Consider the following 27,840-nt stretch of genomic DNA (forward strand, 5'->3'; position numbering starts at 1 on the left):
AATGCTGTCCAACACACTTTGAAAAAGCGGCGGTGAAGCTGGCCAGTCTCTTCCTGGAGGTCAACTAAAGTTCTCTCTCTCTCACCTGACCAGCAAATCCTTTTTTTTTCCTCCCCCTTTTCCTTATCATCTTCTCATTCTCTCTTGCAAGCTTTTTCTCCCTGTCATTTCTTTCCTCCTCCACCTCCTTTTCCCATCCATTGACCCTCCAAAACCCGACGAAATGGCTCCTCTCAAGCTTAACAACAAGAACCTCTCACAGATCTCGGCCGCGGCCGGCGGCGAGACGCAAGTGCAGGTGCCGACCTACGAGCGTGGCTCGGCCGTCAAGGAGGGCATCGTACACGTCGGGGTAGGCGGATTCCACCGGGCGCACCTGGCCGTGTACGTGGACCAGCTGATGCAGAAGCACGGGGTACGCGACTACGCGATCTGCGGCGTGGGGTTGCAGCCGTTTGACGCGACGATGCGGGACGCACTGGGGGCGCAGGACCACCTGTACACGGTGATCGAGCGGTCGGCAAAGGGCAGCTTCGCACACGTGGTGGGCAGCATCAACTCGTACCTGTTCGCGCCGGACGACCGCGAGGCGGTGATTGCCAAGATGGCGCACGCCGACACGCACATCGTCTCGCTGACCATCACCGAGAGCGGCTACTACTACAACGAGAACACGCACGAGCTGCAGAGCGAGCACCCGGACATCCAGTACGACCTCGACCCGGCGCACGAGGGCGCCCCGCGCACGACATTTGGGTTTTTGTACGCGGCGCTGGCGCGGCGGCACGCCCAGGGCCTCAAGCCCTTCACCGTGATGTCGTGCGACAACATGCAGAAGAACGGCTCCATCACGCGCCACATGCTGGAGTCGTTCGCCCGGCTCAAGAACCCCACCATCGCCGCCTGGATCGCGCAGCACGGCGCCTTCCCCAACGCCATGGTCGACCGCATCACGCCGCAGACCTCGGCCGCCGACAAGACGGCGCTGGCCGAGTCATTCGCCATCGAGGACCGCTGGCCCGTCGTCACCGAGCCCTTCATGCAGTGGGTGATCGAGGACCAGTTCGCGGACGGGCGGCCGCCCTTCGAGCGCGTCGGCGTCCAAGTCGTCAAGAACGTCCACGACGTCGAGCAGTTCGAGAAGCACAAGCTCCGCCTGCTGAACGGCAGCCACTCGGCGCTGGGCTACCCGGGCCAGCTGGCCGGGTTCAAGTACGTGCACGATGTGATGGAGAACCCCGTCTTCAACAAGTTCGTGTGGCAGATGATGCAGACCGAGGTCAAGCCGCTGCTGCCGGACATCCCGGGCGTTGACATCGACGAGTACTGCCGCACGCTCATGGGCCGCTTCGAGAACCCCACCATCATGGACCAGCTGCCGCGCATCTGCCTCAACGCCTCCGGCAAGATCCCCCAGTTCATCATGCCCTCCATCGCCGAGGCCATCTGGGTCAAGGGCCCCTTCCGCAAGTTGTGCTTCGTCGCCGCCGCCTGGTTCCGCTACGTCAACGGCGTCGACGATGCCGGCAAGTCCTTCCCCGTCGATGACCCCATGCGCGACGAGCTCCAGGCCAAGGCCCGCGCTGGCGGCGCCACCGATCCCCGCCCCCTGCTGAGCATCAAAACCCTCTTCGGTGACGACCTGCGCAGCGACGAGCGCTTCCTCAAGACCATCTCCCAGGCCATGGAGGAGATCGACCGCGACGGCATCCTCAAGACCCTGCCGAAGTACGTCGACTAAGTCCTACCTCCTTACGACTGTCCGGAATATTTTTTTGTTTGGGGAATCAAGCTGGTCAAAAATAATTCGAATTATAAGTTGCGAAGCCTGCAAGCGAGTGTTTTAACTTTTTGGTTTACATGTTTATATGCTTTTGGCTTTTTTTACTTTCGGTCATGGTATGCGTCATGCGGGATTGAGTTACGATGGAAACAAAAAACTTTCTATATAGAGAGATAGATGACGATAGATTAACTTTCTTCTTTAATTCTTACATGATACTGTCCTTGTATACTTTCTTAGGACTGATACTGGTTCATCGCCTCAGGCACACGGTGGGATGGAAACATATCTTCTCTCTACAAATGCCCGCCGGAACGGTCGGCATTGCCAGGAATGGATACGGAGTCAATGTGATATCAGTCTTAACGCAATAAGTCTAGCTCAGATGATGCAATAACGCTAGCAAATTTCTTATTGACAAAAAGATGTATCAACCTAATGGTGGCAAAAAGAAAGCAAAAGAATAAGCGGTGGCGAATTCACCAAAAGCAAAAATGGGACGAGCCGGGCTTGAACCGGCCACCTCCAGATCTTCAGTCTGACGCGCTCCCAGATGCGCCATCGTCCCATTTGTTGAATTCTGGCACCACTGTTTGCTCTCTGAGCAGCGGCTAACAGAGGTAAAGCGACCGTAACAGCCTAATCAGTCGGACCACTACTGCTCTACACGGGTACAGTATCATCATGACATGCAACGGCATCCACATTAAATCTATGTACGTACATCCACCCCCCAAACCTATGCACTTCCCGCTTGTTGCTGCTTCCATTGGTGTGCCTTCTGTAACAGCTTCGACAGGTTGGCCGCCGATTGGTCGTCCGCGGGGAAGACATAGTCCATGTATTCCTCGTAGCGGTCGTCGTCCAACTTGCGACGCTTCTTGACCCGGCGGGGCATCTGTTTCTCGATCTTGTCGATATCCTCGGGCGAGCCGTGCGTGTGTTCGAACGAGCGCCAGGCGTTGAGGAGTTCCACGCGCTGGAAGAAAGAAAATGTTAGCTTGGCGATGCTCGTGCTCATCGGTGGAGCTGGACCGGAGACTGACCTCTTCCTTGAGTTCCTTTTCCTTGAATACCTTGTGGGCGCGCGTGAAGATGGCCCGGGCACGCCGCTTGGCCTCGTCGCTGACGGGCCGCTCCTCTTCCTCGTCCTCTTCCTCGTCCTCCTCGTCCGGCACGTTGATCTCGAACCGCGCGTAGTTGATCCACACCTTGACGTGGTCGGTCTTCTGCAGGAGACGCTCGTACAGGTGGCGGACCCGGTCGTACTCGCCCTCGTACTCTTCGAAATCGATGTAGGACTTCCACACCAGTTCCGGCATGTCGAGGGTCGGCTGGTCGATGCCCAGCTCGTAGATGGCGCGCGCGCGCTCCGTGTCGTCTAGCCCCCGCTCGAGCTCGGCGTACTTGATCCACGACTGGCTGTTGGACGGATTCCACTCGATCTGCTTTTCGAACAGCGTCCGGCACCGCACGAACTCGAATAGCTGGCGCTCCAGGTCGATGTAGCCCCGGAAGAGCTTGTCCTTGGGGCACATGCCGAGGGCCTGGCCCAGCGCCTTGCGGGCGGCCTGGAGATCCATCTGGCGGATCTCGAACTGCGCCTTCATGAGCCAGATCTTGGCGAAGGTGAACTTCTTATGCGGGACGAGCTTCAGGCACTCGTTGTAGATCTGTCGCGCTCGCTCGACATCCTTGGCCTCCATCTCCTCCCAGATCGCGTAGAAAATCCACAGGTAGATATACCGCCGCCAGTGCCGCTTCTCCTGCGAGGGCGGGATCTGCGCAATCGCCCGTTCGTAGATGTCCCGCACCCGGTCCGGGTCGCCGGATGTCTCCTCGAGCCGAGCAAAGTCGAACCATACGTCGTAATTCCGCGCATTCTCCTTCAACTGCTCCTCGTACTGCACACGGCGCTTGGAGAGGATGACATCCTCAACACCCTCGCGATCACCGAACTGCTTCTCGAACGTCGTGTACGCCTTATGCAGCGCCATGGACTTGGACCGCGGCAACCGATCTAGAGCATACTTGTAGATCGCCCTGGCGCGCTCGTACTCCTTCAACTTGGCCTCGAACTTAGCATAGGCGATGAACAGCTTCTCGTCCATGAAATCCTCACCGAGCGTCTCGATGGCGATGCCATAAACCTCGCGCACCAGGTCACTCGTGCCGAACTCCTCCTCGAACCGGGCCCACTTGATCCAATTCCTGGGCTCCGGGTGGACGATCGTGAAGCGCTGGAAGATGGCGCGGGCGCGCTCGAACTCGTTGTACCGCTTCTCCAGCTTGATGTAGGCGCTCCAGGCGCCCTCCTCGGGCTCCCACGACATCCAGCGCTCGAATACCTGGCGGGTGCCGGGGATGTTGCCGAGGGTCTCCTCCATGTAGACATACTTGTACCACAGCTTGTCGACGCGGGGCAGGATGGTGACGGCGCGGTCCAGCAAGTTGCGCGCGTGGTTGATGTTGCGATTGCGCATCTCCGACTCGATGTAGCGGATCCACAGCACCACCGAGGTCGGCTGCACGTCCAGCGCCCGCTCGAAGATCGAACGCGCCCGCTGGAACTCCTTCTGCTCCAGCTCCCACGCCGCGTACCGCATCCAGTTGTTCATGTTGATCCGGTTGCGCCGCACATAGTCCTCGAATTCCTTGCGTTTGCGGCCTTGGTACTCGTGCAGCTCTTCCAAGTCCGCGAACCGCTGCGTCGGCGCCTGCAGCGCTGGCTCCTGCCGGTCCACGGCCTCGCGGAGCAGCTGCTCCGCTGAGATCTGGACCGGCGCTGCGGCCTTGTTCTTCACCCGCGGTGGGCCACGAGAGGCTTCCATTGCGTGTGTAGGTGGTGTGCTGTGAAGATAGAGGGGAGGGGGTTGAGGAAGGAGGTTGTTGTCGGAGGGAGTGAGCTTGGTGGTTATCGGTATCGATGGACCGCGGCCGGTGTGCGTGCGCCGATCCTCAGCTGTCGGGTGGTATCACGGGGCTTGGACGCGAGAAATGAGTTGCTAGAGCAATATGATTCTTTTCCTGTAGGGGTGCTGTCAGCTGCGGTGAGCTGAGCCGCACGTTGTGTCTCTGTGTGAGCAAGCAACACCTCCGGGATTGATGATGTCGCGGAATCGAGACTTGTCCGCCGGATCCAAATTCGGAAGGCCTGCGCTTCTGGTCCGTTGCGCCTCCCCGGGCCTCGCACTAGTTAATTTTATCCGCGCAAATGCGCGCGCCACTCGCTTTCCGCGCTAGTCAGTCTACACTCACAAATAAAGAACTTAGTCACCGGGCGGTGAGCAGAGCCTTTGGCAGAACGCACGCCGTCCCCAATATTCAGTAGTCCTTTCTGTTCTTCGATTTAACCAACTCACAAGCTCATAGCAGATTTCCCCCACCATGTCCAACGTCGAGGACCTTCTCCGGGATTTCGAGGACGACGACGAGGATCTCCAGGTTGGAGACGGCCTGGAAGACGAAAATGGCAACGAAGATGACAACATGGTGGTGGACGAGGAGCAGCTGGCGCAGCCGGCCGCCCCGGAGGTCACCAACGAGTTCGACGTCGCGCTGTCGACGCAAGATGAACTGACGCGGCTGCACAAGGTCCTACGCGACCACTACTCGATCCGATTCCCTGAGCTTGAGACCCTCGTGACGACGCCGCTCGACTACGCGAAGACGGTGGCGATTCTGCAGAACGGCCCGCTCAACGACATCAAGGCGCTGTCGACCTCGGCGGATAACATGGTTGGCGTGCCGCTCCGGTCGGTGCTCGATGGGCCGTCGCTGATGGTCGTGGCGGTGGAGGGCACGACGACGCGGGGCCGCGAGATGACCGAGTCGGAGCTGAAGGCGGTGCTGGATACGTGCGAGCGGATCTTGAAGCTCGATCGCGAGCGCACTGCGCTGACGGAGAGCATCCAGTCCCGCATGAGCCAGATCGCGCCTAACTTGGCGGCGTTGATCGGTCCGGAGACGGCGGCGCAGTTCCTCAACCAGACGGGTGGTCTACGCGAACTGGCCAAGATCCCTGCGTGCAACCTGGGAGCGCAGGGCTCGAAGAGGAAGGAAGGCCTGGGTTTTGCCACGAACCATGGCATCCGGGCGCAGGGCTTTCTCTACAATGCGCCCATCATCCAGGAGATCCCCAACGACCTCAAGCGACAGGCCATCCGCATCGTGTCCGCCAAGATGGTGCTCGCTACCCGCGCTGACGTCTCTAACTACAGTCCTGATGGCTCCTTGGGCGAGGAACTCAAGCAGCAGTGCTTCCAGCGATTGGAGAAGTTGACGGAGCCTGCGCCCAACTCCGGTGGGAAGGCGCTCCCCGCCCCCGACGACAAGCCGTCCCGTAAGCGCGGTGGTCGACGGGCCAGGAAGGCCAAGGAGGCCGTCGCCATGACGGAGCTCCGCAAGGCGCAAAACCGGGTGGCCTTCGGCAAGGAGGAAGCGGAGGTCGGGTACGGCACGGGAGAAGGCACCATCGGGCTGGGCATGCTTGGTCAACAGAACGATGGTCGCATCCGTGCCACGCAGATCGACCAGCGAACCCGGGCCAGGCTCAGCAAGAACAACAAGGGATGGGGCATCGGGACCCCCGTCAGTGGTACCTCTACCTCTCTACGTGCCTTTGGAGGAGGCCCCGGCACCAGCGGAACGGCCAGTGTTCTTCAGGCCAAGGGCCTCCGGGCTTCTGGCATTGGCACGTCGCTGGGTGGATCCGCCGGTACGGCCAGTACTATCGCCTTCACGCCCGTGCAAGGTTTGGAGCTGGTGGACCCCAAGGTGCAGGCCGAGTTGAACCGCAAACGCAAGGCCGAGGAAGACCGCTGGTTCAAGTCTGGAACCTTCACCCAGTTTGGCGGACAGCAGACTCCTAGCAACGCTCAATCTCAAGGGGAGAACGGCGGATTCAAGGTTCCGGCCATGCCTCCGAACAAGAAAGTCAACACCGGCGAAGGCAAGATGGCACCGCCTCCCCGCCCTTGAAGCGGTAAAGAACCTATTGCAATGATTTCCTCGTTTTCGATTTCTTTAATTCACGGAGCATTTTACTGGCGTTATGCTATTCCAAAGGTTCGGGCAGCCCTGCATGATACCATTCCAAGAAATTTTGTATGATAGTGATCAACTGAGATGTTTTGCTGCAACCCTCCCTCCGTCCACGTGCCTGATACGGGCGTTCGTCACGTTTCCAAGAGTAATATAGCCTCGGATCTGTTACGGCACAAAGCTGCGCAGATAGCATTTTTGGTTCCTAAAAATGGGGATACTACAAATGGCAAGGGTGCCTGATGTTGGGTCGCCGCGGAAATGTTATCCGAGCAAGGTGACAGAAGATGCCAACGCTGTCATTGATATTAGCGATCAGCATGCTCTGTGACTCTACGGCTATACGACGCCTTGTCTTATGGTTAGCTCAGATTATCGAGTAAGTTAGACCCCCAGTCGAGGATTATATTCCTCGGAATTCACCATCGACAAAATTACGTTGTTTCTTTGGTTTGTTCACTGATCCTGTCTGCACTAGACTGGGGCTGTCACCAGGAGCCGGCCGGTCATCGCAGCCCTTTGATGGTGGTGACAATTGACTTGATAGACTTTGCAGAAGCAGTAAAGAATTTGCTCCAGTGGGAGAAGATACCCCATCTTTGTCCCGCATTCTGATCAGAATCTGTTGAGATGATACATGTCGGGGTGCTATCCCTATCTTAGCGGCTCAAAGTATTGCGTCTTCGGTAGAATCTTGCTTCTTAAACGCAGATCTCGAAAAGAGCTCTGAGCCTTACATCCCACCTCCTCTACCTATCGTCACTACGAGACTATTTGCTGTAGGGACCAGATCAGGATGTGCTGGATTTTATCTCGCGAGTTTGCAGGCTGCCAACGACATTTTACTACTGTATCTCACCCCCGGATGGCTTCTCCATCTCCCTCATCCGATTGAACGCTATCTGCGCCTTTTCTCTCGCACCTGGTTCAAAGGCCTCAGAAGACTGGGAGACCGCTTCAAATCCTCTCTTCCATTGCTCCCATTTCTCCCCTGGAATATCCCCCTGCACTGACCAACGATAAATCTCTCCACCCAAAATATCAATCCAAGCTGCCGCAGCTGGGACGTGATACAGCCGTTCATCCTCGCGGTACCCCCCAGTATTTGGGCTGAATGCGCGATTCAGCGTCCATACGCCGTAGTGTCCCAGCGATGCATTTAATGCCGTTAGGTGCGCAGCAAAGCTGTTCAGAGAAACCCACTTTCCGATGTATTTGGTTGTCCCCGTTCCAGCAGCGGGTTTATCAGGCCCTTCTCACAGTTACTTTTCTTACGTTTCCCAAGACTATATTCTAGGGGAAACTTGACACACCGTTCCATCGTTCGCGTGTATTAAACGCAATTCCTTTCTCGAGCTCCTCGTTCCAAGGCGCCGGAAGGTTATCTATCAGTTGCCGCGTGATATTTGCCAAGGAAAAGGGGTCAGAAGGGGAGGATATAGCTGCCTCGAAGAGGACACCTTGGATATCTTCCACCCCTATTTCGGGATCTGGCAGAGAAGTCATGGCGGCTATGATTGAGTTCGAGACTGTTTCGTGGATGGCTTCTCTATTGGCAGGGCCTTCTTGAGAAAGGCGTCGCAACTCGTACAGGACACTTTCTATGAAGTGAAATGCGATCTCGGCATCAGGCTCGTCGGCAAAATCAGACTGCCACGTTCGAAGATAACCTGTCGCCCATGCGTCCATTTTCTTAGAAGAAAAGGTTTCTTGTTGATTTGGATGTCAGGGGGACGGGCTGTTGATGGTATATTTAAGCTGCTCTATAGATTACGTCATTTTTTGTTATAGGAACAAGGTCAAGGGCAATACACCTTTGATCGCATCAGCTCAGCCTGCCTTCCAAGATTTGCACAATTGTACTTCGATTACCTAGTACTCTATCTTCATGGGTAGCATAATAATGGTATCACAAGATCTGATACTCCACCACGCTTGGGATTCGTGATGAGACGCTCTGGTCCGTATTTTGAGCCGAAAGGCGGATATTTCATGGAAATAAGAGAAGCGTGCTAAAGTAGAGCCACTTTTAGTCACTTCAACGGTGATACGTCGAGAATTCACAGCCGCTCGACCGAAGTCACAAGCACTATTGATGGGGAACCTGGCCTGCCTGTTCAACGGAGAACGCCGATTGGAACCCTCCTATGCAATCGCACCCGAACACCTTCTTCCAAGATCTGTAGCCATATCTCTGTACATTGAATAATAATAGCAGCCTCCTCGCCTATCGCAAAGTTTGTTCTAAGTGCTACGCAGGAAATCCCAGTGACGAGACCTCTTTCTTCCTGTTCCAAGTGCTATGCTAGATAATCTCTGATTATGGGAAGTATGCTCCAGGCAACTTTCGAGTACTGTGAGGGGCACAGCTCGAAAGGGCATGGGAACCTCAAAGTTAGAAAGCCGGAGGCCGTGTACGGACATCTATGAGGACCAAAACCACTATACTAATCTGGAATACGCCTGGGCAGCAGGCACACACTAGCCCGACACTGAGAATAATATAATTTATCATAAAAAACTAAAATAGTCTTTATTGAAAAATTTTGGGACCGTCGACAGACAACTGCCGTACCTTATGTCTTCAATCTCGTCTTTCTCTTATAGTTGCCTTGTCATTGTGGGGTTTGTTGGGCGAATAAGGAGGACCCTTGTTTTGAATATTGTCTGTTAAGTCTAGATCATGCAGGTACATAAGACGCATCGTACAATAAAGACGTCTTGTATCTCGCGGAATACGCTCTGAGCACCCACGTGACCATAGTGTTCTAGCTATCTCATGACTAACTGTCTGTGATAAAGTGGCCCATCTCTGTCTTTTGCCTAAACAGTATCACTTTTCGGGAGCTTGCTGGTATCTTGCCTTCGTATTGGTCGTTCTATTCCACAATTTAGGCATCCAAATTATGTTGCAGGTCTCGGAGATTACACATCCGGACTGATCAGATAAGTGGAAGACGCTGTTCGATACACTATGTTGCATTATCATAGCCCTTCGAGGATGTTGAAAGACTTTAAAGTAGTTCATCCAGTTTCTTTGTATCTGCTTCTATGACTACGTTGATGGCCTAATAGAGATGAAGACTCTAGGATACAAATACATTTCCCCTTCGCACTTCAGTTCGGGTGCTTTTGATAGTCGGAGCTTGGTGTAGATCCGATCCCCGGGCGAGACCATGCCCAGTGGATCTAGAAGATGGAGATCTCAGACCCGCCAGCATCAAGCCATAGTGTATCCGGCAAAATTTACCGAGGACACTAATAAAAACGTCTAGGGAGGTGATGAGCTTAGATGATGAGGATATTCGAACATCTGAGTGCGATAATCACCCCCCTTCGGACGGGCAATATCCGTAGCGGATATCAACATTGTTTTGAGATGATACGAGATGGCAATGCGGTGTCCGACTCGCCATCTTATCTTCGCCTCAACAGGATCCACCAGGTAGGAGAGAACTTTCCTCCTCTAAGCAAGCTGTGACCGAAGGAAATCCGACCGGCCCGGTTCCTCGCCCTGTTCTGGAAAACCTGTTGCAGGTTGACCCTTTTCCTGGTTCATCCGGGTAAACTCCTTCCCGCGCAGAGGAAAACCCTAAAAGTCTAAATCATAGTGATGCGTTAGGCTTGCGCCTCTCCACTACTCAAAACACTTCTGACGAAGTTTAATTAAACACGCGCGTCAAACGGTGGGTCCTAGGACTCAACCTTAGTTCATACAAACGCGCGTTCATAGATTGATAGTGGCTTAGTGCCAGTCTAACTTCAGGTTGGTGCCACTGCTGCCACTGCAGCAGCTGGTGCTCTGTGTTTAAAAACCTCCATTTCGCCTCCTCAACAATGGGCTTTTCATCTATCTTTCCCATCATCTACTCTCTTCAGCTCAGTCCTTCTTTCTCTTCTCCTTGACTTAAGCCATCATGCGCCAGTACTCGCGTGCCACCGCGGCCGCCGTTGCTCTGGCAGCAACGGCCCGCGCCACCAACTCTTCATCACTTGCCTCTCTTTGTACCGTTGCCCACGTCCAGTCAGCGCTCCCTGCCAATGGCACTCTACTTGGGATTGACATGATCCCATCCTCGGTCACGGCCAAGACTGCCACCAGTTCTGGCTATGAGTACTGCGACGTCTCAGTTTCCTATGTCCATACCGGTACCACCGACGAGGTCGTCCTCAACTACGGCTTTCCAAGTCCCGAGAACTTCGCCAACCGCTTCTACGTTGTCGGTGGCTTTGGCTACACCCTGAGCACCAGCATCACCGGGGGATTAGAGTACGGAGCCGTGGGTGCCGCCACAGACGCGGGTTATGGCGCGCTGTCGGGTACCACCATCGATGAAGTTAACCTGTCTGGAAACGGCACCATCAACTGGGACCCTATCTTCATGTTTGCGTACAAAGGCCTGGGCGAGATGACAACGGTTGGAAAACCCCTGACTCGGGCTTTCTACGGCCTGAATGACGAGGCCAAAGTGTACACCTACTTTGAGGGCTGCTCGGACGGTGGCCGACAAGGTAAGCCTCGACGTCCTACTCAGACTCCACCACAAAGCTAACAGATCTTCCTACTTAGGTATGAGCCAAATCCAGCGCTACGGGGACCTCTATGACGGCTGTATCATCGGAGCCCCTGCCCTCCGCTATGGCCAGCAGCAGGTGAACCACCTGTTCTCCGCTGTCGTGGAGCAGACAATGAACTACTTCCCCCCTCCGTGTGAGTTGGAGAAGATTGTCAACGCGACTATCAGCGCCTGCGATCCTCTTGATGGGAGGACCGATGGTGTTGTCTCTCGCTCCGACCTGTGCCAGTTGGAGTTCAACCTGACTTCCGTTATCGGAGAGCCTTACTACTGTGCTGCTTCGACCAGCACTTCCCTTGGTTTCAACTTCGGCAAGCGTAACGATGGTACTCAGACCACAACCAACCCTGCGCAGAGTGGCAATGTGACTGCTGAGGGTGTTGCTGTCGCCCAGGCTATTTATGACGGGTTGTTCAACTCCAAGGGTGAGCGGGGTTACCTCTCCTACCGCATTGGTTCCGAGTTCACCGATGGCGAGACCACCTATGACAACTCCACTGCCTCGTGGGGTCTGAACATCCCTTCGACCGGCGGTGAATTTGTTGGCCGCTTCATTGAATTGCTCGACGTGTCTAACCTCGATAACCTCAACAACGTCACCTACGATACGTTGATTGACTGGATGAACGAGGCGATGGTCCTGTATATGGATACCCTGCAAACGACCCTCCCTGATCTCACTACCTTCAAGAACTCCGGCGGCAAAATCATCCACTACCACGGCGAAGCGGATCCCAGTATTCCCACCGCTTCGTCTGTCCACTACTGGCAGTCCGTGATGAAGATCATGTACCCTGATCTCGGTTCGTCCAAGGCGATTGAACAACTCAAGGAGTGGTATCAGCTGTACCTGGTGCCCGGTGCCGCCCACTGCGCCCGCAACAGCCTTCAGCCCAACGGTCCCTTCCCCGAAGATAACATGGCGACGATGATCAAGTGGGTTGAGAGCGGTGTCCAGCCTACCGGCTTGAACGCTACTGTCGATGCGGGCACCTACGACGGGGAGGTGCAGAAGCTCTGCCAGTTCCCCAAGCGTCCCGTGTGGAAGAAGGGAGCTTGGAAGTGCGAGAGCGATGACGAGGGTGCGGATACCTTCTACTACACTTTCCCTGCCTTCAAGGTGCCCATCTACTAAGGATCTCGTTCTTATGTGGGTATGAATCGTCTGCAGGCGACAGGACCAGCTGGAGCCTGGACTGGACGAGCTTCATGACACCTTGACTTCCCCCGTCCCGAGTTGCCAAATGTGGTCTTCTCAATATACCTCTATCAATTCTTTGTTGTGTATTATAGAACTTGGTGCTCCCACATAGGGAGTTCGCATCATCATTGCCCTATATAGATCAATCGATACTAGCGTAGCTGCGCTTCTAACTCTGAGATCCCCACTCTCCCCAGTCTGAAACTCATGTAAAAGCCATCGACCCAAAATCCAAAAGACACATTTTGTGGATGAGCAAGTCCAACTGGAATAGACTTCCTCACCGAAGAAACCTTGTGTTTCCAAGCCATTCACCTAATGTATAACCACTTGTACTTTTCGGTGGAGTTGCAATTCTCAACTAAAAAAGTGGGCTCGGGTAAATACATACCCACTCTAAGCATTCGTGAATCCGATCGCCGATCGCCCCTAAGCCAAGAACGTTCTAGCGCGAGTAGCCCTAAGACCAGCTTGCAGTACCCAATGTAGAACATTACGTAGATTGTAGGATTTATGAGATGGTTTACAATGTATTGATAGCGGTTCGAGATTACAATCAAAACAAGAAGAGCAGAGCCGATCCGAATCCATATTCGATCTGCCACCCTTAACACACCGTCCATGCTTGCGATTGTGAGACTAGACGGTCCAGTAACCGCTAGGAAGAGATCGAGTCTCGGAACTCTGAAATCTTCAGATCATCATCTTGAGTGCGAGTAGGTAGATATGGTTTAGCAAGTCAACAAGTCTCCGTTTATATACTCAAGATCAGTATCTAGTGCAATAGTCATCACCTTCTTCCCGGGACCATAACGACTAACCAGAGCAATCGCCACAGATACATTGAGGCCAGTCGAAGTTCCAACCAGCAAGCCTTCTTCCATAGCCAGACGCCGGCACATACCGCGTCCATTTAACTCCGAGAAAGCCCATGCCTGGTCATACAGTCTCCATCGAGGGGATCAGGTCCGGTGGTCTCCCCGCTGGGCTGGGCATTAGGTCCAGCTCTGGCCCGAACGCCTCCATGGTCCTCAACTTCTTAATCGCAAAGCCGTCGGAAGAGATGACCGTGAAGTGATAGCCTTTCACGGTGCACGTGAAGGTGAGAGACGAGCCCGTGCTTCCGCCTGTGGCTTCGATGACGGTCACGCCGGGTGTCAGGGCTCCGCGGCGCTCCGCCTCCTCGATGAAGGATCTGGCCATACAGTCTTTGTAGAGTCCGTTGGGTTCATTAATCCGAGTTTCATGGAAACTTCGGCGCTGTTGAGTGGCACGATGGGGCTCAGCCGCACTACGGCGTGTCGCTGATGGCGCCTAGCATATCTCTGGCGAGACGCGCAACGCGGTTGGGTATGGTGGAGGTGAGAACCTTCAGGTGAGAGTAAAACAGATGATGTGTGACGGGACTCGTTGGGAGACAGAGAGATTAGAAGGTGTTGAGGTAAATATACACCGAAAGACAGGAAGGGCGGCTGAGCGTTATACTACTTGATAGCTGATGAACGAGGTCGGAAACGAGGTCGAGAGGCCTTGGACTGGCCGGCTTACCCTTTCATGGGATTTTGTATTGGAAGCACGGCTAATCCGTCGCCTGGCAAAGAAGAAAGAGGTATCAAAATTGGCGGTCCGGTCGCTATAATCGGTGGCGCTTCTAATGAGCGTTTTGAACACAACATACCTTTTATGACTGCTTTCTCTTGCTTGTTAGTAGTTTAGGACAGAGAGCAAGTGCACTGGAGATCTGTGCGAGGCGTCTTTGTAGTAGGTACACCTCTTCCCTCCGTGTATAAGCTAGAGCTATAGGTATTGCCATTTGTCTACCACTCCGTTCGCAATTTCACCCTCCCGTGTGTGGCGAGGCCTTTTATTAGCCCGAGGCTTTGCTTTCTCGGCAAGAAGAGGCTTTCCGGGATCGTTTTAGTGGTTTTGCGTACGCGATACGGCTTGGTAGGCACGTTCTAGGCCGGTGAGCAGGCTGGCCGTGAGGCTTGGATTCGTAGCCAACTCTGCGAGGAGGTTCATATCGATCGATATGGTCGAAAATGATTGGAATGACTGAAACCAGCTATTTGATTGTTGAAAAAGGTGCCATTTTGATTTAGGATTTTGAGAGAACAATTACCTAGTGGTTGCCAAGATCACGGATCCTAGGAAGCCTTTCCCAGGCGGGCAGCCTACGGCAGCCTTTCCCGCAGGCAAAACACCAAGAAATTGAATAGTTTTAACTACCTTGTAAGCTTCCCTCTTGATTTAAAAAAAGAAATGATAAGACTGACTAAGAAGAGAAATCCTACTTTTGGCGAATACAAGTTGAACTAGGCAGAGGGCGGGGTTCTCATGACCTGATGAGAGCATGGATAATGGTGGATGGAGACCTAGCTCGCTATCGAAGGATAGGCGGTGAAGCCCACGTAGCCAATCAGGAATCAACGGTCCTGTCAACAACTTGCAAAAGGTTTTGTATATCATGTTCCATGTTCCATACCAACATTCTGACTCCTGATATCATTATTCTGTAGTATCGGAGGAATTCAGTTTGAATCTGTTGTCTCACTTAGTAGGTAATCTATGCTTTTCCCAGGCATTCATTAATTAGCATGGAGAGTAGTGAGTAGATATGATCTCTTCTAACATCAATCCTAATGAATTATCTTTCTCCCCTTCCTCAGGATGATGGATAATGAATTTTCTTCTCGAAGGAAACATACAAGATTAATAATTTCAAGATATATAACTCATTCTTACTTCACCATGACAGTAGACGTGTGACTCATGAGAGAACCATGGTCCCAAGGTTCTTCTGTTTGATTCCTTCCTCTCCCATCTCTCCTTCTCCCATCTCTCCTTCTCCCATCTCTCCTTCTCCCATCTCTCCTTCTCCCCTCTCTTCTTCTCTCATCTCTTCTTCAAACCATTTCGTCTTCCACGATCTCTATTTCAACCGTTCCTCTACGCACCACCTCTTCTCCTATCCATCTTCATCTTCCCCCGGGCCTAGTCAGCCTGACTCATTTCCAGCTTCCCTGGCCCACCTCCCTTCCTTTCCCCTATCTATCTTCCGCTTCCTTCATTTATCTGCTCACCTAGCCATTTTCATCATGGCACTTGTTGCAAACCCACTTATTTGTCCCCCCAGCGAACTTGAGATTACGTATGCGTCACCGGTGTATCGACGGTCAAGTGACTCTCAGAGCGTACGATCGTGCCGTACGAACCGATCCTCAAGCGACAGTTCCACTCGTGATGGGGATGGCTTTGTTGAGGAGGACCTCCGGGCCGGAGGGCCCTACCTACCGGAACCACCCTGCTTGACCTTTTACCCCCGGCAACATGATCCGTTCCTGCAGAAGCACCAGAAAATGCCCTTGGTAGAAGGTATACTCAATTTAGCGAAAAATAACCAGATCAACGTTATAGAAGTCGAGTTTTGCTATCGCTCATCTGAGCATGATCCCAGCGGTGCGAAAAAGCTCACCTGCAAGTTGATAGCCCAGAAGCAAGACCCGAAGGAAGTCTGGGTGGGGTTCGCCCGCACCGTTCTCGGATTCCTTCATCAGCGCGGCGTGACCAACATCGTGGTTGAGATCATCGATCCGCTATTCCACAAAACTCTCGTCTATGCCCCATGCAGCCCATCCGATCCGATTTTCTCGGATTGGAACAAGGTTCGGGCGAGCATTGAGCAGCAAATACCACTTCGCGGAATAAATGTGATCAGCTGCCACCGGATTGGGACTTCTAGAGACCGCGCGAGTTGTCCGCCCATGGTTATAGTGGGTGTGGATCCTCACGAACTGCGTGACTGGCGGCGGACTCGTGACGACGTTTTGGCAATCCTGAAGACCTTTGGGCACAGCCAGGTTGGAGTGCTTATCAGAAAGGAATTCTTCATGCCTATGTGCTCTTGTGAGGACAAAGGACCAAAAATGGATCGAATTACAGCCAATGGTGCTGCCCGGATAGGCATGAGTCTCTCTCTCAGTGATGAGAAGGACAACCGGGGCACCCTTGGCGGCTACATCGAAATTCAGAACCCCAAGACCAAGAAGTGGTTGCCGATGGCTCTGACCTGCATGCATTGCGTGCTGCCTACCCAGGAGCAGACAAAGATTGCTCCCGACAGAAAGACAGGTGAGTGCTATGAGATCCAGCGGGGAAAAAAGCTTGTTTACTGACTCGTTTTCCTTTAGTTTATGATGGTTTTCGTAAGAACGGTATTCGAATGGATGACGACAAATCTCTGTTGCTCATGCATAGCCCCGCTGTGAGTGAGGTCCTTGAGACAATCGAGGAATTGAAGGAAGGGATACAGGGACATCTAAATGACAACACCTACAAACTCGTGGAGCTCCAGAAGCAACGCAATGAATTTGTGCTTCCCCACCACGAGAAATCGTGGGCACGGCTCAAGGGAGAGCTCCGCGTCAAACATGTTAAACTAGAGAAAGTGCTAAAGGCTCAGAGAGAGAATGAGTATGTTCTTGGGTCGGTGTTCGCAGGCTCCGGATTGAAAACGAAGCAGCTGTCAACTATAAAAAGTCAGGATCCGACGTCAAAGCATCCGTCCATCGTTGACTGGGCGCTTATTCAAATCAATCATCGGGCGCCGGGTGATAACACGGTAAGTGGTCTTCCAGTTCGGACCACTACCTAATCAATTGTCTCTTACTAACCGTACTCTCAGTCATCAGATCTAAAATTAGAGGCAGGGCGACTCGCTGAGTTTGAAGAAGGGGTCTCACCGGGCTATGAAGCGACACTCTTGAAGTTGGGCCATAAAACTGGCTTCACTACGGGGAAGTACAATCCTCTTATGGATTGCAGAGTTGCAAGAAACCCGGAAACAAATGAGGTTATCCTGACTCTAGAACACTCTATTGTCTCTCTTGGTGAAAAACATGGTGTCATCGGCCCAGGCGATTCTGGCGCCCTAGTGTACGATTCCAAGGCCAGGGTCTGGGGCATGTGTTTTGGGGGTGCCGACAACGGCACGAGGGCATATTTTACCCACATCTCAGACTTGCTCGCGGACATCAAGTCAACTTTGGGCGTCACAGAGATTCGTCTCGTGGAATAGTGGTGAGGTTGTAACACTGTGGTCGGTCATGGGGTCTTCTTTTTTTTTTCCCCCTTTTCTCCCTTCATCCTGGAGGGTAAGATCATGGGAGTTTTTTTGGGGGGGGGCCCTGTTCTTCCTTCTAACATCACATGTTTTCCTAATTGCTTCAATTTCCCAATATCGTATGTTCTCCTAATCGCTTTAGTTTTAATGAAATTGCGTGGAAGCCTACGGCGCACGAAGTCATGCCCCGATAAATTGATCACAAACTGACAGCTACCAATAATGATACTGATAGTACTACGGCGTTACAACTCCGGATGTGCGCTAGGATGCTTCATAAAACAACTTCATGACATCGAACGGTGGTGATGTACTTAGGAGTCATATCTATTAAAGTGGACGATAAATCCAGCGTAGCAACTATTCTTCATTGTTGACTGTGAACTGACGTGGTCTGATAACGACGAGCGCATACATCTTGGATAGTAGCCATGATAAGCAACCAACAAGCCAAGACCCTAAACCAAGCGCTCCAAAGACCGCAAAAGCCCCGCCGGCTCCGCCACGCCCTGCTCCGCAATCGCATCAGCCCGTTCCTGCGAGTCAGCAACCGCATAAATACGAAGCTCATCCGCGTTGCCCGATGGCCGGAAATGAGCGACATCGCCGTTGGCAAAGATAATCCGGACGCCGTCGGTGTAGTTTAGACGGGCGATCGGGGAGAACCCGGATGTGCTCGCGAAGACGGCCTGGAGTTCGCGGCGGATCTGGTCGAGCTGCTTGAGGTCTCCGTCTGTGATGTCGACGGCGGCACGGTCGGCGTCGTGGGCAACCGCGGTACCGTCGGAGTTGTACGAGACCTCCTGGGCGAGGGACTGCGAGGGCGAGAAGCGCTGAATGATCTTCATGCTTGTGGGACGGGGGAAGTTGCGGATCAGGGCGGCGCGGCTGAAGCGGTTGGGCAGGGTCGCGAAGAGCTCCGGGAGGGTGATCTGGCGCTGCTTCGCGGCGAATAAGGTGCAGAGTAAGGGGAGGATGGCGTCGCGTGTGGGCAGTGCCGTCAGGAGTCGGCCGTTGCGGTCGATGTCGGAGCCGGTCAGGAAGCCTCCGTTGGCTTCCCAGCCGCAGACGCGGTTGCGGCCCTTCAAGGCGGCGCGCTGCATGCCTTCGATTACGTAGGGGCTGCCGATCTTCGTCTTGGGCTCGGTGACCTCGGCGAGCGGGCCGCGGTCGATCGCGTCGTTGCTGCTGATGGGAACCACCGCGGCATCGACACCCAGGAATTGCGCCACGATCATCCCCAGCAGATCTCCGCCGAAGAAGCGCAGTTTGTCTCCGTCGGGTGCCACCAGGAGTGGGCGATCGCTGTCGCCGTCGGTGGAAATGATTGCGTCGAACTTCTTGCCGGTTCCGTGGCATAGCTTCTCGAGGGTGTCCAGTTGGGCCTGGTCAATGGCTTCCGTGTCGATGGGCACAAACGTGTCGCTGCGGCCGGCGGGGGTCACTTCCGCGCCCAGTTGCTCGAAGACTTCGACCAGGAGATCACGACCGACAGCCGAGTGTTGGTAGGCGAGCAGCTTCATTCCCTGGAGCGTTTCGCCTTGGAAGAAATCCAGATAGCGCTGGATGTACGAGCTTCGTCCCTCGGGAAGAACGGGGAGAAGACTCTGAGGCGGGTTGCGGAAGACGCCTTGCTCGTTGAAGATGGATTCGGCGAATGGCTGTGATAAGAGTTGCTCACGAACGCGTTCTACGGCCTGGTTGATGGGTGCTTCGTTTCGTTTGAGCAACTCTCCCTTGGACGTGTTGAGCTTGTACCCGTTTCGGTCGAAAGGGATATGACTGCCCGTCACCATGATACTGCCCTTGCCATGCTTGAGCGCATAGTAGGTGAGGGCCGGGGTGGGAATCGCGCCAAGGTTCTTAGGATTCATGCCGCCATCCTGCACGGCCTGTTGGACTGCTTGACACAGGGCGCCACGGCCGTTCTCGACATACTGCGTGGAGCTGGGACGGAGATCATAGGCATAGTAAAAGTCATCGCCAGCACGGATACCCCCCTCACTGAGTGGGAGGGAGAGCAAGTATTGGATTTCCGCCAGGACGTTGGTGTAGATCTCCAGCTGGGTCAGATGGATCACTTCCCCGCGGCGGCCACTCGTGCCGAACTTGAGGGGTTGTGGCTGGTAGGCGAGGCGGTCGCGTAACGAAGCCATTATGACAGTTGTCTTTCAGACGGGCTGAAATAGAACTGACAGGACGGAGTAGTTATTATGACCGTATGATAATACTTGCTTGCTGCTTTTGATGTTGTCGGGATAAATTGTTACGCCTCCTTTTTCCCCTCACAGTCGTCACGTGCTGATAGAACACGTGGTTCCATACGCTCGAATCATCGGCCAATGAAAAAAGGGACGAAAAGCTTGGCGAGTTTCGCCTGAATTTCCCTTCCATCCTTCTAGAACACACATTGACTGTCAGACTATTTGACTGGCAACGTTTCTTGATTCCGTGCCAAATCCATACAAACCACAGCCATGGTTCCAGGCAGCGATGGTGAAATTGCTGCACTCAGGAATAGGCGCAGAACTGCCTGACAATGGCTGGACGCGGGCCCACACCTCTGGTGGCGCAAGACTCGAAAATTTGTGCGGGACGATTTTACGGTGGATTACTCATATTCAATGTCAGAGAGAAAGAAGGGAACGAAGTCTAATTTTTTGGGGCCATGTATGTCGCAATTGCAAGGAGGCGAACCCATGCAACATGTCAAGGGTAGTCCGGTGAACAACGAGGGGGCCCGGGTAGGAAGCCCTGAATCGGGATGTCACTTGTACGACTGACTACACGGTAGAAGAGGATAGATGTCGTGTTCGCCTGGAGGAAAGGAGGAGGCTTAAGCATGAAACTAGCCGACGATCATGTTAGGGCGCGAGGAAGACCCCGTCCGACCCTGTTGTCCCAGGGAATTGTGTGGCACAGACAATGTGTGATTGCCGGCTGGGAGTGTCGGCATATTGCGTGCTTTGGGAGGAATCTTCCTCCATCCAGCCCATGGGGAGGGAGGTGGGACCGTAGAAAGGGAGCAGACTATTTCAGCTGCTGCTTCGTCTCCTCCTTCTTCTTTTTATTCTTCCCAGCTTCGTAATTTTTTCAGTCGTTCGTTTCCCCTTGTGTATAATCCCATCCTTTGTCTATAAGAAATTGCAGCGGCGCCCACCTATACCAAGGAGGCACAACGAGAAGCCCGACACAATGGCCCCCCAAATAGGCAAACCGCTCTATCCCACCTCCGACACGGAGACAGCAGAGGAGTCTAAACCAGCCATCCTCCCCACCAAGGAGCAAAGTCCCCTCTACCACCACAGCCTCATCACCACAGACTTCGACGCCCTCAAGTTCCATGCCGCCGCCTCCCTGCAATTGCGCGGTCCCCTCGCCGATGGCTCCACGCCAGCAGCAGCATTAGCACAAATCCCCACCGACAACCTCCTAATCGTCTCTCCCTACAACGCACCAGGCCACCTTCTCGACCTGCGCACGCTGGACACAGCCAACCAGCTCCTGGCGCAGGCGCTCACCATCTTCCAGCCCACGCGGCCGGACTACGCCACGGCGCCATACACGGAGTCGTTCAACTGGGCCGGCGTCTTTGAGTTCCTGGGCCGTCTGGTCAGGAATCACGGTGCGTTCCACTGGCCGACGCAGAGTTTCTATGTCGTTACCTTCCGGTCGAAGTTACGCGCGGACGCGGACGGCGAGCGGTTGCACTTGCTGGATGCGCATTCGCATCAGGAGGCGATGGCTAGTGGGGGGTTGTTGAAGTATTGGTTTGGGTCGAAGGATGGCGAGTGTCGGAATTTGGCGACTTGTGAGTTTTTCTCTTTTCCTTGCTTTTTCGTTTTATGCGATTCGTGTCTTTGGAGTTGGACCTTTGGATGAGGGAGTTGATTTCCTAGTAGTTGTTAAAGGGATTGTTTTGTTTGTTGGGGTTGCGGGTCTGTTCAAGAGATACCGAAAAGTCAATGCTAATACCTTCGGTGACAGGTGTCTGGCGAAGTCGAGAGGATGCGCGGCTGGGTGGACTGGGCCCCTGGCACAAGAAAGCACGTGGGGCGGCGCGTGAGATGTACGAGTCGATCGAGTTCTCGACGTTGCGGTTGACGATTGGAGAGGATGTTGGGTCATGGGGGATTACGGAGTGGAGGGAGGAGTAGATGCAGTAAGAGCAAGAGGGATGATGGTGGTAATGTTGGTGTTACACTTGGAGTTTGTGGTTGTGTTGTTTAGGTTTAGCATTGTTGTTTCTGCTCGATTGGGAGTTGTGGCAGTTAGAGTGATAGATTTTATTAATATACCCTTGTGATTCTTTTTTATACAATGAGATGAAGATGGAAATGTCACTCACCCCAGACATTGCACTAATGCACACCAGTTCCCACTTTCCGCTTGAAGAAGGATTATTTCCCGCACCAGCGAAGATCCCGGTGTCTCCCATTGGACGGTGGGCCAGGGACGGCGGTCCAAAGGGGAGATTTTCCCCGCGGGTTGTGGGGAAAACTGGGCTCGGTTCGGATGGGCCGATACGAAGACAACTGCTTCTCCTGTGTAATCGTTGGCTTCTGGATGGATGCACACGCCTGGAAATCGTTCCTTATCGCCTTCGAAATGCGGGGCAAGCGACATTTGCCAACTTGAGGAATTATCAAGCAGCACGTCACGATGGGCACGACGCGGGGCAGTGACCCCTCTATATAAAGCCCCTCTGTTGCTTGTCCGAACCCAGACGAGCATCGATCCAACACCTCCCTTTTCACTGAAGTTGGAATATCTATCACCGTGATAATGCCCGGTGTCATCAACGAATCCATCGCCGTTAGCGACGGCCCCCTCACCAACGAGAACGCCGCCCTCCTCCGCCCCTCCGACCCCAACCTCCCCCTCGAAGAACTCCGCAAGCGATACGACGAGGACGGCTACCTCTTCCTCAAGCAAGTCCTACCGCGGGCAGACGTCCTCGAAGCCCGCCGACGCTACTTCGACTACCTGGCGCCGACGGGGGTGCTGAAGGAGGGTTCTGACCCGGTGGAGGGCATCTTCAACCCGACCAAGTCGGCGGACGACTACCCGGGCATTGGGGCCGGGGCCGCGGACGGCAACGGACGACCCGGCGGCGAGAGCGCCGCGCAGTTCGTCGACCGCGCCATCGAGGCGCACTACAAGGAATGGTACGTCGACAAGATCTGCAACCACCCCGACCTGTACGCCTACGTCGCCAAGTTCACCGGCTGGGGCCCGGATACCCTCACCTTCAAGCGCACACTCCTGCGCAACAACACCCCCGGCACGAAGCCCATCGGGGTGCACTACGATCAGATCTTCATCCGGCATGGCGAACCGACGAGCGTCACGGCTTGGGTGCCGATTGGGGATGTGAAGATTAACGGTGGGGGATTGATCTATCTGGAAAATAGTGCGTGATTCTCGATCTTCGGGGATTTTATAGAAGTGGGTATTGCTAACGCTCGGTTATGCAGGTGATTCCGTGGGCCAGAAAATCGAGGACGAGTTCACGACCAAGGCCAAGCAGGCGGGATTGTCGGAGGAAGAGGCCCGCTCGGCGTTCAACTCCAATATGGCCGCCACCGGCCTGCTCTCAGATACCCCAGCCGCGTTCGCCAAGGAGCATGGTCGTCGCTGGCTGGTTTCGGCGTTCGAGGCGGGCGATGTGGTTCTGCATAAGCCCCATATGGTATGTTCTTTTTGGATGTCTTGCGGCAGCGGATGGCTGATCGAAGGCAGATCCACGCCTCGACCATCAACAATGACCCGGACAACGTGATCCGTCTGGCTACAGATCTGCGGTTCTGCGACTCGTCGAAGCCGTATGATAAGGTGGGTTGATTCTGCTCCGTATCTACGGTCATGGACTGACTGATGTCTTGTAGAGATGGATGAACTTTTATCGGTTCAACGATGGTGTTTAGTGATTTTCCAGTTGTCTATTTTCCTTTCCACCTATGATATGAAGTTGTGTACCGCAAGGGAAGACGGGGTTGACCGTCCATTGCAAACACTGAAAGCAAATCTTTTAGCTCAAAGCTCTTCTCGTCATACTGTCGTAGCTCCCCTCTGTTCGTTATCATTATCATCATCCTCATCATCGCCATCGTCCCGATCATGAAAAGTACAATGACAGATCCTAGCGTCCGATCATTAGCCCGACCAGACCACCGATACCAAGAAACAAGTCTTACTCCTGATCATCACAGAATCCCCCGGTCCAGCCTCCACCTTGTGCAATGCACTGATCTTATCATTAGCTCTTCCGACCAACAGTGCACTAAATGGATTACATACGGTGTTACGACAGGCGAGATTCGCAATTTGATTCCCGCCGGGGGTCTGGCAGGAGTTCTGCGCGGCGGCGAGGACCTTGCTGGTGAGGGGCACGGCGGAAGCAACCACGAGAGAGCAGAGGGCTATTATGGCTGATAGCTTCATGGTGGGTGGGTGTGTCGGGCGCGATTGAGATGGATGAACATGAGGAGCGCGAAGAGGCCATGCTGCGATGAATTTTACTGCTACGGTGGATGAAGCAAGGTTTGAGGAGGGGGGCAATTGTTGGGTTGCATGGATCTACATGCGATGTGTTGGCGGGGCATTAAGAGCAGTCTGGATATACTACCCCTCCATAAGTAAACTACCCATTGAAGAGAGTCGATGGGAGTTGAATATATTCTTCTGCTGAAGTAAGTATTGAGTCTTAAATATTCCACACGGCAGGTAAGCTATCCATCAGAACAGCAAGAGGTTCAATGGAAATGCTGACTTCGCAATCTGCCGGACCTCCGACCCTTGCATTCGGCGAATTGGCGGTGGACTTGGAGCTAAGGTTCAACCCCCGAACAACACGGGGTTCAAGATCCGATCCTGATAAGACGGGGCTTAATTAGACCATCAAAACAGAATTAGCCCCTCCTCATTCGGCGCACATCTCACCAATGACCGGTTGACTTCGGAGCAGATGCAGGCCGATCAATTGACAATCAGCTGCAAGTCCGCCCAATTTCGGAGGGTTCGGACAACGCAGACATTGGCCAACAATAAACTCATGGAGGAGGGGGAGAAGTAAGCAAGAGAAGAGGGGAAGAGAGGAAGAGCATCGGCAATACAGTTACTCCGGTCCCCAGTTGGGCTCAGCCCCGCCAGCACCACCAAACTTATTTCTCTTCCTCGTTTCCCCTCCCTCTTCCCTCCCTCCCTCTCTCTCTCTCTCTCTTATCTTCCCTCCCCTTTTTTTTTTTTCCTTTATCCTATCCTCCTAGTAGGTTATCCTCATCTTCTCATCAACCGACCTCTCTTGCTAATCTTCCATCTTAGTTTCTCCTCATCAACCTCACACATTCACAATGGCCGCTCCCGCTCAGAAGTTCAAGGTCGCCGACATCGTATGTCTTGCCTATCTCGCCTTCCAAACCAAACCGTTCCCATATTGATGATTACTAGTCGTTGGCCGCCTTCGGTCGCCGCGAGATTGAGCTCGCCGAGATTGAGATGCCCGGTCTCATGGCCATCCGCCGCAGATACGCTGAGGATCAGCCCCTCAAGGGTGCCCGCATTGCCGGTTGCTTGCACATGAGTATGTTTCGTTTTCGTCTTCCCGTGAGATTGTCACTAACTCCTTCCAGCCATCCAGACCGCCGTCCTCATCGAGACCCTCGTTGCCCTCGGTGCTGAGGTCACCTGGTCCAGCTGCAACATCTTCTCCACCCAGGACCACGCCGCCGCCGCCATTGCCGCCGCCGGTGTCCCTGTGTAAGCCCATTCTAACCTGCCCCGTGCATACCCGCCGCTAATACCCCGTCCAGCTTCGCCTGGAAGGGTGAGACCGAGGAGGAGTACAACTGGTGCTTGGAGCAGCAGCTCGTCTCCTTCAAGGATGGCAAGAAGCTCAACCTCATCCTCGACGACGGTGGTGACCTCACCTCCCTCGTCCACGAGAAGTACCCCGAGCAGCTCAAGGACTGCTACGGTCTGTCCGAGGAGACCACCACCGGTGTCCACCACCTCTACCGCATGCTCAAGGAGGGCAAGCTCCTCGTCCCCGCCATCAACGTCAACGACTCCGTCACCAAATCCAAGTTCGACAACCTGTACGGCTGCCGTGAGTCCCTCGTCGACGGTATCAAGCGTGCCACCGATGTCATGATTGCCGGTAAGGTTGCCGTTGTCGCTGGTTTCGGTGATGTCGGCAAGGGCTGTGCCGATGCTCTCCGCAGCATGGGTGCCCGCGTCATCGTCACTGAGATCGACCCCATCAACGCCCTCCAGGCTGCCGTCCAGGGCTACCAGGTCACCACCATGGAGGAGGCTGCTCCCCAGGGTCAGATCTTCGTCACGACCACCGGTTGCCGTGACATCCTTGTTGGCAAGCACTTCGAGGTTATGCGCAACGACGCCATCGTTTGCAGTAAGTTTATCGAGCCAAAAGTGGAAAGCCCATTGCTGACAACGAGCTAGACATCGGTCACTTCGACATTGAGATCGACGTTGCCTGGTTGAAGGCCAACGCCAAGTCCGTCCAGAACATCAAGCCCCAGGTCGACCGCTACGAGATGCCCAGCGGCAACCACATCATCCTCCTCGCCGAGGGCCGTCTCGTCAACCTGGGCTGTGCCACCGGCCACTCTTCCTTCGTCATGTCCTGCTCCTTCTCCAACCAGGTCCTGGCCCAGATCGCCCTCTTCAAGGCCGAGGACGTTGCCTTCGGCAAGAAGTACGTCGAGTTCGGCACCTCCGGCCGCAAGCCCGTCGGTGTCTACGTCCTGCCCAAGGTTCTCGATGAGCAGGTCGCCCTCCTCCACTTGGAGCACGTCAACGGCAAGCTCTCCAAGCTCACCCCCGTCCAGGCCGAGTACCTTGGTCTGGAGGTCACCGGTCCCTTCAAGGCCGACCACTACCGCTACTAGAGGGGTAGAAAACAGATCACCCAGATTCTTTCGTCATTGATTTTTTGGTAATACCCTGAAACGGCTAGAGTTGTTCAACATGGTCACGATGTTACGAAACACATTATACAAGGGTTCTTTTTAACAGGGGGCTCAAAAGCACATTGTCTTCAACGGCAAAACATAAAAGTGGCATAGGCGGGGGCGGGTTTTGATTTGGCATGGCCAGTGAAGTTTTATACCATATGAACACCAGATGAGATAAATAATAGTATTGCGACTTCGCTGATTTTTTTTTGATGCCTTGTAATTGCCTGAGGAGTCGGGCATTAGCTGATTAGTCGTCCTTCCGTAGCACCGGCAACAACTCGGGCTCTGACTATGTGTATCAGTAAGGTGTAAGAAAGGAGGACTTCTATTTGGACAGTTCAACTCGACGCACATATTATCGCCCTGGTTAGCTTCAGTATTAAGACAGTAACCATGTTTTACACCTCGGCCTGGAGACTGTAGAGATATGTTCCACCGTGCTAGCAGTTAATCACGTGATCAACCTCGGAGACAAGACCGTCGACCGGCAATGGTGCAACTCCGATGGGGGCGAGACCAAATTTCGCACCCCATTCAACCACTAATCCGTATACCTACTCCATCACGGCAACATCGTAAGACCTTTCTCTCCCCAAAGTGACCCAACAAGCACCTCAATCCAGGTGTCCATCCCATCCCCTTTAATAATCCCCTCAACTTGAGTCTCTATCTCTCTCCCGCTCGAGAGCGATCAATTCAACCCCCACAACCCCGCCCCTTCCCCCATCCATCTTCTCTCTTTCGAGAGAGAAAAAGGACACAAAAGATGCGCCCCCAAGGCGCCCGCTCCTTCACCCCTTGGCTGGACCTGACCTACCGGCTCTTCGACAACACCACCGCGACGACGCCGTCCGGCCGCGCCAACCCGCTCGGCATCGGCTACGTCACCCAGGCCCGCGAATGGCGCCGCGTCTATCTGCATCCGCGCTTCCGCGAGGAGTTCCGCCGGTTGGCGCGCGCGCATGCCCAGAAGGGGTTCCAGGATGAACGGGTTGAGAAGGTTGTTTTGAAGTAGGTTTTTCTTTTGCTTTTGCTTTTTTGTTTTGTTTTTGGGTTGGTTTATTTTGGGTTGGTTTATTTTGGATTGGGTTTTTTTTTTTTTTTTTTTTTTTTTTTTTTTTTTTTTTTTTTTT

The 27,840-nt window shown here is 53.9% G+C and overlaps 13 protein-coding genes and 1 non-coding gene across 14 annotated transcripts in view; 8 read left to right on the forward strand and 6 right to left on the reverse strand.

The window, feature by feature from the left end:
* The first annotated feature begins 209 nt into the window (after positions 1-209).
* On the forward strand, positions 210-1,970 carry BO97DRAFT_406152 (mannitol dehydrogenase family protein). The gene has a single exon (XM_025695354.1). The coding sequence runs from the start codon at positions 224-226 to the stop codon at positions 1,739-1,741; it is 1,518 nt and encodes a 505-aa protein (XP_025550653.1). The 5' UTR covers positions 210-223; the 3' UTR covers positions 1,742-1,970.
* Positions 1,971-2,278: 308 nt separating this feature from the next.
* On the reverse strand, positions 2,279-2,351 carry BO97DRAFT_t170. Its single transcript has one exon. It is a non-coding gene; the product is annotated as a tRNA-Phe (tRNA).
* Positions 2,352-2,482: 131 nt separating this feature from the next.
* Positions 2,483-4,875, reverse strand: clf1 (putative cell cycle control protein (Cwf4)). Its single transcript, XM_025693851.1, has 2 exons — positions 2,830-4,875; positions 2,483-2,762 (listed from the first exon to the last, which is right to left on the reverse strand). The coding sequence occupies exons 1-2, from the start codon at positions 4,612-4,614 to the stop codon at positions 2,523-2,525; spliced, it is 2,025 nt and encodes a 674-aa protein (XP_025550654.1). The 5' UTR covers positions 4,615-4,875; the 3' UTR covers positions 2,483-2,522.
* Positions 4,876-5,144: 269 nt separating this feature from the next.
* On the forward strand, positions 5,145-6,883 carry BO97DRAFT_406154 (U4/U6-U5 snRNP complex subunit PRP31). Its single transcript, XM_025695355.1, has one exon. The coding sequence runs from the start codon at positions 5,171-5,173 to the stop codon at positions 6,761-6,763; it is 1,593 nt and encodes a 530-aa protein (XP_025550655.1). The 5' UTR covers positions 5,145-5,170; the 3' UTR covers positions 6,764-6,883.
* Positions 6,884-7,671: 788 nt separating this feature from the next.
* BO97DRAFT_454024 (uncharacterized protein) lies at positions 7,672-8,521 on the reverse strand (the record flags this gene model as incomplete). The annotated part of the gene is made up of 2 exons (XM_025699094.1): positions 8,140-8,521; positions 7,672-8,078 (listed from the first exon to the last, which is right to left on the reverse strand). The coding sequence occupies exons 1-2, from the start codon at positions 8,513-8,515 to the stop codon at positions 7,672-7,674; spliced, it is 783 nt and encodes a 260-aa protein (XP_025550656.1). The 5' UTR covers positions 8,516-8,521.
* Positions 8,522-10,743: 2,222 nt separating this feature from the next.
* BO97DRAFT_454030 (tannase and feruloyl esterase) lies at positions 10,744-12,738 on the forward strand (the record flags this gene model as incomplete). The annotated part of the gene is made up of 3 exons (XM_025699095.1): positions 10,744-11,338; positions 11,397-11,998; positions 12,035-12,738. The coding sequence occupies 3 exons, from the start codon at positions 10,744-10,746 to the stop codon at positions 12,536-12,538; spliced, it is 1,701 nt and encodes a 566-aa protein (XP_025550657.1). The 3' UTR covers positions 12,539-12,738.
* Positions 12,739-13,543: 805 nt separating this feature from the next.
* Positions 13,544-14,626, reverse strand: BO97DRAFT_425500 (uncharacterized protein; the record flags this gene model as incomplete). Its single annotated transcript, XM_025697071.1, has 2 exons — positions 13,544-13,908; positions 14,539-14,626. 2 exons carry the CDS (start codon positions 14,624-14,626, stop codon positions 13,544-13,546), a joined length of 453 nt encoding a protein of 150 aa, XP_025550658.1.
* A 1,076-nt stretch (positions 14,627-15,702) lies between these two features.
* Positions 15,703-17,681, forward strand: BO97DRAFT_415089 (uncharacterized protein; the record flags this gene model as incomplete). The annotated part of the gene is made up of 3 exons (XM_025696375.1): positions 15,703-16,735; positions 16,795-17,225; positions 17,289-17,681. 3 exons carry the CDS (start codon positions 15,703-15,705, stop codon positions 17,679-17,681), a joined length of 1,857 nt encoding a protein of 618 aa, XP_025550659.1.
* A 417-nt stretch (positions 17,682-18,098) lies between these two features.
* Positions 18,099-19,962, reverse strand: BO97DRAFT_406155 (putative phosphoglucomutase). The gene has a single exon (XM_025695356.1). It carries the CDS (start codon positions 19,880-19,882, stop codon positions 18,185-18,187), a length of 1,698 nt encoding a protein of 565 aa, XP_025550660.1. The 5' UTR covers positions 19,883-19,962; the 3' UTR covers positions 18,099-18,184.
* Positions 19,963-20,921: 959 nt separating this feature from the next.
* Positions 20,922-21,883, forward strand: BO97DRAFT_435195 (uncharacterized protein; the record flags this gene model as incomplete). Its single annotated transcript, XM_025697717.1, has 3 exons — positions 20,922-21,096; positions 21,136-21,537; positions 21,714-21,883. The coding sequence occupies 3 exons, from the start codon at positions 20,922-20,924 to the stop codon at positions 21,881-21,883; spliced, it is 747 nt and encodes a 248-aa protein (XP_025550661.1).
* A 628-nt stretch (positions 21,884-22,511) lies between these two features.
* On the forward strand, positions 22,512-23,708 carry BO97DRAFT_370447 (uncharacterized protein; the record flags this gene model as incomplete). The annotated part of the gene is made up of 4 exons (XM_025692775.1): positions 22,512-23,139; positions 23,204-23,418; positions 23,469-23,561; positions 23,615-23,708. 4 exons carry the CDS (start codon positions 22,512-22,514, stop codon positions 23,651-23,653), a joined length of 975 nt encoding a protein of 324 aa, XP_025550662.1. The 3' UTR covers positions 23,654-23,708.
* Positions 23,709-23,919: 211 nt separating this feature from the next.
* On the reverse strand, positions 23,920-24,170 carry BO97DRAFT_425505 (uncharacterized protein; the record flags this gene model as incomplete). Its single annotated transcript, XM_025697072.1, has 2 exons — positions 23,920-23,973; positions 24,027-24,170. 2 exons carry the CDS (start codon positions 24,168-24,170, stop codon positions 23,920-23,922), a joined length of 198 nt encoding a protein of 65 aa, XP_025550663.1.
* A 770-nt stretch (positions 24,171-24,940) lies between these two features.
* BO97DRAFT_443848 (adenosylhomocysteinase) lies at positions 24,941-26,900 on the forward strand. Its single transcript, XM_025698407.1, has 6 exons — positions 24,941-24,993; positions 25,050-25,117; positions 25,176-25,308; positions 25,358-25,484; positions 25,538-26,139; positions 26,190-26,900. Exons 2-6 carry the CDS (start codon positions 25,079-25,081, stop codon positions 26,636-26,638), a joined length of 1,350 nt encoding a protein of 449 aa, XP_025550664.1. The 5' UTR covers positions 24,941-24,993; positions 25,050-25,078; the 3' UTR covers positions 26,639-26,900.
* A 354-nt stretch (positions 26,901-27,254) lies between these two features.
* Positions 27,255-27,840, forward strand: part of BO97DRAFT_443850 (uncharacterized protein) — a 1,737-nt gene continuing 1,151 nt past the window's right edge. The window contains exon 1 of the mRNA XM_025698408.1: positions 27,255-27,718. Within this exon, the coding sequence (XP_025550665.1) occupies positions 27,474-27,718 (245 nt within the window). The 5' untranslated portion in view covers positions 27,255-27,473. The remainder of the gene's footprint in view (positions 27,719-27,840) is intronic.

The sequence above is a fragment of the Aspergillus homomorphus genome, assembly GCF_003184865.1.
Source record: "Aspergillus homomorphus CBS 101889 unplaced genomic scaffold BO97scaffold_22, whole genome shotgun sequence".
Lineage (NCBI taxonomy): Eukaryota > Fungi > Ascomycota > Eurotiomycetes > Eurotiales > Aspergillaceae > Aspergillus > Aspergillus homomorphus.

Excerpts from the sequence above, each read along its gene's own strand:
- BO97DRAFT_406152 (XM_025695354.1), top strand. The coding sequence starts at position 224 with ATGGCTCCTCTCAAGCTTAACAACAAGAACCTCTCACAGATCTCGGCC.
- clf1 (XM_025693851.1), bottom strand. The coding sequence starts at position 4,614 with ATGGAAGCCTCTCGTGGCCCACCGCGGGTGAAGAACAAGGCCGCAGCG. Across the intron at positions 2,763-2,829 it reads AAAAGGAACTCAAGGAAGAG|CGCGTGGAACTCCTCAACGC; the intron begins GTCAGTCTCCGG and ends TCTTTCTTCCAG.
- BO97DRAFT_406154 (XM_025695355.1), top strand. The coding sequence starts at position 5,171 with ATGTCCAACGTCGAGGACCTTCTCCGGGATTTCGAGGACGACGACGAG.
- BO97DRAFT_406155 (XM_025695356.1), bottom strand. The coding sequence starts at position 19,882 with ATGGCTTCGTTACGCGACCGCCTCGCCTACCAGCCACAACCCCTCAAG.
- BO97DRAFT_443848 (XM_025698407.1), top strand. The coding sequence starts at position 25,079 with ATGGCCGCTCCCGCTCAGAAGTTCAAGGTCGCCGACATC. Across the intron at positions 25,118-25,175 it reads AGTTCAAGGTCGCCGACATC|TCGTTGGCCGCCTTCGGTCG; the intron begins GTATGTCTTGCC and ends GATGATTACTAG. Across the intron at positions 25,485-25,537 it reads GCCGCCGCCGGTGTCCCTGT|CTTCGCCTGGAAGGGTGAGA; the intron begins GTAAGCCCATTC and ends TACCCCGTCCAG.